Raw genomic sequence first — 3,035 nt, 5'->3', positions numbered from 1 at the left:
TTATGCTTTGGTTCTACTTAAAATAATCATTGCTTCTTAACTGTTACATCTACGTCGGTATTTACAAAAGGTACATTTTAAGGCCACAGACAAAGTTTAAACTAATTCATTTGTAATTGTTTTGTAGGTGATACTCATACGAATTCTGCATCACAACAGCAGTGCCATCTATACTAATGAGTGTGCACTGCATGGCACTAAATCTAAATTGTGTTCCTATGTCAGAATGCCATTCACACTAGGTTGCGTGGCAACATTTATCAGCTCTGTATGATTCTATTACCAATCACTCACTATTACCAGAACTATGAGTTACTAATTCCGTTATGTCTCTCTCTAATATATATTTCTTATATTTTAATCAGCATTACACTAAACCAGGTGAGCGATAATAATCAATACTTCTGTGGCAACTTAAGGCACATGACAAATGACAGCCGTAAATCACCTCTGCAACACACTCCAACAGCGTTGCGTCAATATGACACAATGCAAGAATGGCTAGACACTACCTCAACAATAGGCAACATCACTGTGACACAAAAATAGGTATGATGCTAATCGGAGTGTTACATGGAAGTCGACATGATGCTAATCAAAGTGTGACTCCAACACTTCAGTAGCGACGGAGCGCAAGTCACAGAAGGCACAATGTTTCCATCCTAAACAGGCCGCACTTGAAGCTTTGCTTGAGGGAGAGGCTGAGTCTTTCTCGCGGGCCGGGGCAGCGCCTGGGGGTGCAAATGATCCTGCAACAAGAGGGCTATCTCATGAAAATGTATCCTGGTTCAGATTCATTCCGAGGTATGGACGGCGTCTGCGGACCTCGTGAACAGCTCGTCGATTTCCACAGCAAATGAGAATATCACATTCGGGCGATGCTCCCCGATCTTTATCCATTCCAAGAGTTTAAATATTTAAAAAAATATATAGCTTTGCCGTTATATTCGTGTATTTTTTGAGTGTGTGGTTTGTTATTCATACTTGATAATGTATTTTTTATAAATTTCTAAGTTCAAGCTCATTATTATTATTTTTATATCTGAATTTTTTTTTCTGTACTCAACATTATTAGATTCTCTTCACAAAGCAGGGCCAGACACTTACTGCATCAGTCAATCATCCATCACATTTGTAAGAGAAACTAAATCTACATAGATCTTTGTTGGAGAGGGCACACGTCATGCCGTCTCTGATACCTGTATTTCTCCCTCGCGACAGGCAGCGTCACATGAGGTAAATTTTACTGTCTGTGGCACCTGAGGCTGTGTCACATGAGGCATATGTCACTGCCTGTGTCACCTGAGGCTGCCCTCGCCATTGGTTACGCCACCGCCCCGCGACACCGAAGCCGCTTTCGTCTTGCCCTTGTTGAAATTACTGGTGAAGATGAAGGGGCGCGTCTCGTGGGGCTTGGCCGGGCCGTAGAAGCTGTTTCTGAAGGACCACAGAAGATACAACACCAGGGCCGAGAGCACGGCTCCAACGGCCGTCACCACGCACGAAGCCACGAACAGAACTGGGAGAAGATTGTTAACCTCGAGACAGGAGAGTTCGGGATAGGTCAAGGTCCTCACCCAGTCCGCTCCCTGGCTCTCGCATTCGCACGACGAAACGTTGAGCACGATCTCGTTTTCTATCTTGACGGTGACAGTCTGAAGGGTGACTGTCTCAAATTCGAGGATGCGCTCGTCCACATAGTCGTCGGGGGTATGCAGGTCGCGCATCACCAGACCGCTCCCTTCCGCCTCGTCCTCGTCGTCGTCATACCCAAGGATGACTGCCTCGTCTTTCCGCGGCGGACTGCTCGTCGTCGCGGTGCCGTGGAGCCCGATGTCGCTGTGGAGGACGCGGTTCTTCACCGACTCTAGGATGTCCTCCGACGATGGCGGATGCGTGATGGTGGAGTGGCGCGTGTGGCACGTCATAGGAGCCAGGTAAGCCAGGTGGAGAGCGGTAAAGATGCACACGCTCAGGCAAGTCACTATGCTGATGCAGCACAGAGCCACCAAGATGCCCTGTGGAAAAAGTATTTTCGTTAGCATTTATTCTTTGTAAAACATTCCATAAATCTAAATGAACTTACACTGCAAGAGAAGACAATAACTGCGAGCCTTAATCCGCTACCACTCGTGTACCGCCGCTGCTCCTCCGCCTTATGGCCAAGCTGCTCTGCTTCCTCTGGCCCCGCAGGCACCACACCCAGGCCACACGACCGCGGCGGCCAGACGCTGCTTCTCTCCCTGCTCCAGGCCCGCCACACAGCGAGCCTGAAGCTCATTCGCCTCAACCTTACCCTCTAAGTCCTTTTGGCTCGAGCAATATGCAGCATACCACTCTATTATTCCCCTTCATATTAATAAAATGTACACTAAATATTCCATCTCGGGGGCCCAACACTAACGCTACTCGACCAGCCACACATGTTCTCACACACGAACAGAGCATGTCCGGCCACCTGCCTTCGTGCGTCGCGTCCACATTCCTCCGCACACACCTGTAAAGAACCTTACCTTAATGATGTTGGCAATAGAGCGCTGCCGCCGCCTCTGGAAACAGCTGATGAGGATGGCGCCGAATACACCCGCAAGGAACACCTGCGGGAAGAACAAGTCAGGTAAAAACTGGTGCGACCGCTTCCCTCGCTCCCTCGTCCGCCCCCCACCCTCGCTCGGCCCGTCGGTGCCTCCTCTACACCAAGTATGTAATTGGAGGTTAAAAGAAAGAAGGAGGAAGAAAATAGACTGAGAAAGAGACACACGGAAGAGAGAAAGCTCGGAATTCGCGTGAACCTGAGCTGACCGAAGCTGAGCACTGTCAGGAGAGGACGGCTCCCCACACTCCCTTGGCCATGCGTCAGTTACGGATCGTTTGGCTCACGCGGGCAGGCAACGCAATCAGCGCACGGGGACAGAACAAATGCGCTCATGACGACGCCTTGGGATAAAACTGTACAGCACAATGTGAAAAAAATTGAATGGACAGACAGTAAATCCTGGTTTGTCCTATCTCAGGGACGATCCTTCTGAATATTC

General features: G+C 48.9%; 1 protein-coding gene across 1 annotated transcript in view; it reads right to left on the bottom strand.

The window, feature by feature from the left end:
• Window positions 1–6: 6 nt before the first annotated feature.
• The window catches only part of LOC119585567, a gene marked incomplete at its 5' end in the record, with an annotated part of 23,468 nt that continues 20,439 nt past the window's right edge, over window positions 7–3,035 (bottom strand). Inside the window, 2 exon segments of the mRNA XM_037934235.1 lie at window positions 7–2,018; window positions 2,514–2,597. Coding sequence (XP_037790163.1) covers window positions 1,299–2,018; window positions 2,514–2,597 — 804 coding nt within the window.

The sequence above is a fragment of the Penaeus monodon genome, chromosome 20 (genome assembly GCF_015228065.2).
Source record: "Penaeus monodon isolate SGIC_2016 chromosome 20, NSTDA_Pmon_1, whole genome shotgun sequence".
In the NCBI taxonomy this organism is placed as follows: domain Eukaryota; kingdom Metazoa; phylum Arthropoda; class Malacostraca; order Decapoda; family Penaeidae; genus Penaeus; species Penaeus monodon.
The sequence above is the reverse complement of the archived record's forward strand: the minus strand, read 5'-3'. Positions and strand labels throughout refer to the sequence as shown.